Genomic DNA, 1,976 nt, shown 5'->3' with positions numbered 1-1,976 from the left:
CACTCTCCTTCCCTCCTCCTCCTCCTCCTCCTCCTCCTCCTCCTCCTCCTCCTCCTCCTCCTCCTCCTCGTTCGCCTTCTCCCTCCCTCTCTTCCTCCTTTTTCCTTTCCACCCCACGAGACACGTCTTCCTCTTCTCTCCTGCTCTTCTCGTGCCGCCTCCTCCTCTTCCTCCTTCCCCTCTTCCCTCTCCTCACGTTGTTTTGCAGTCATCCGACGTTTCTGTTTCTCGCGCGCCGGACGAACTTTCACACGTGAATGTACAGGAGGGCAAGAGAGCGAGGGTGAGACTACCAACTCCCCCCCAACCATCAGTCCTACGAACCCCTCCTCCCTCCTTCCCTCCCTCCCTCCTCGCCTCTACTTGCCAACGTCCCTGTCCAGTCTCAGAGCTTCTCAGCTTCTCGTGCCTTCTCCCTCCTCCCCCCGTCCTCTCACGGTTACCGGCCCCCTAACTCAATCTTCTCTCAGAACTCAGAGGAGGCGGAAGGTCTTCCCCCCGCCAAGCAGCTGCGCGTCCCATCCTCTGCAGCCCCAGCCCTGCACGAGGCGGCAGCTCGGCCCCAGCAGGACCCTCCTGCTCTCTCCTCCCCTTCCCCATCCGCCTCTCGCGATGTCCCTCAGGAAAGTCCCAGCTCGTCCAGAGCAGGAGGAGACGTCCCGCGTTCTCGTCCGCGTCCTCCTTCCAAGTCAGCCGGGGGTGCGCAAGGTGAGACTAGGAGGGGAGGAGGAGGGGAGGAAGAAGGACGAGGAGATCGTGGTGAGGAGTGGCGAGGTGCAGGGGATGGTAGGGAAGGATGCAAAAGGATAGAAGAGGAGAACAGGAGAGGGTGAGAGGAGGAGAGGGAGGGGGCAGGGGAGAGAGCAGGAGGCTGAAAGTTGAATAGGAGACAAGCGAGCAATCGAGAGAGCGCGGGAAGATCTAGGAGGACAGATCATGCTCAGTCTCGTCGCCTCCCAACTGCTCGAGCTTCCTCTGCCCGACTGGATTCCTTCTGCAAGGACTGTGGAGGAGGAGGAGGACAAGGAGGAGGAGGAGGTAGCACTTGCTGTGCGGGAGGGTGGGGAGTCATATGCTTGCAGGAGGAGCGGAGCAAGCGCTGTTGGATCCCTGCCCTCCCTTCCCAGTGGTTCATCCACTGAATCAGCCGCTAAAAACGAGGACGAGGACGAGGACGAGGACGAGGACGAGGACGAGGACGAGGACGAGGATGAGGAAAATAAAGATTTTTATCCTCCAGGGTCAATTCTGTCCTGCTCGATGTGCCAGGATCAGAGGAACGAAGTGCAACACAAAAAGGAGAAGGTAAAAGACGAAAATGGAGGAGGAGAGACGAGTCAGAAGGGGAAGAACAGGAGCAAGATCGAGGGAGGAGGAGGCGGGGGAGGAGCAAGAGGTGGGCTGGTTGGGAGGAGGAGGAAGAGGAGGAGTACCTCGTATATTGTGCCTCCTCTAAACATGCGAGGAATGGTTTTCTCTAGTTGCTTTTGCGCTTTTCTCTGAAAAGAAAGAGAAGTCAGGGTGAAGAGAACACAGCAACAAGAATCAGTAGAAGATGGAGGAAGAGACAGTAGAAGTAGCAGGAGAGGGACGCTGATGGAGAGAGAGAGGGGTAAAGACTGCAGGGAGAAAACTGATGAGTGGAGGAAAGAAGAGGGGTGAAGAGAGTGGAGAAGGAAATGAAGAAACCGAAGCACTGGAGGGCGAAAGAGGAGGAAGGGGAGGGGAGGAGGAGGAGGAGGAGGAGGAGCAGGAGCAGGAGCAGGAGCAGGAGCAGGAGCAGGAGCAGGAGCAGGAGCAGGAGCAGGAGCAGGAGCAGGAGCAGGAGCAGGAGCTGAGAACCAGTCGAGTCGCTCAGAGGACTATGATCATGCACCAGATTATGACTGTTGAGGAATCAGGAGGGGAGACAGAGAGGAATCGACTACTAAGCAGGGCCACTCAACATTCTGATTCCGGGCGTGAGAAATGGCAAT

The 1,976-nt window shown here is 57.6% G+C and overlaps 1 protein-coding gene across 1 annotated transcript in view; it reads left to right on the top strand.

The window, feature by feature from the left end:
- The window catches only part of GUITHDRAFT_138914 (hypothetical protein), a gene marked incomplete at both ends in the record, with an annotated part of 3,283 nt that extends 2,141 nt beyond the window's left edge, over positions 1 to 1,142 (top strand). The window contains 4 exons of the mRNA XM_005832643.1: positions 209 to 283; positions 624 to 708; positions 887 to 1,038; positions 1,083 to 1,142. Of these exons, the coding sequence (XP_005832700.1) occupies positions 209 to 283; positions 624 to 708; positions 887 to 1,038; positions 1,083 to 1,142 (372 nt within the window). The remainder of the gene's footprint in view (positions 1 to 208; positions 284 to 623; positions 709 to 886; positions 1,039 to 1,082) is intronic.
- Between the last annotated feature and the right edge of the window lie 834 nt (positions 1,143 to 1,976).

Source organism: Guillardia theta, assembly GCF_000315625.1.
Source record: "Guillardia theta CCMP2712 unplaced genomic scaffold GUITHscaffold_34, whole genome shotgun sequence".
NCBI lineage: Eukaryota > Cryptophyceae > Pyrenomonadales > Geminigeraceae > Guillardia > Guillardia theta.
The sequence above is the reverse complement of the archived record's forward strand: the minus strand, read 5'-3'. Positions and strand labels throughout refer to the sequence as shown.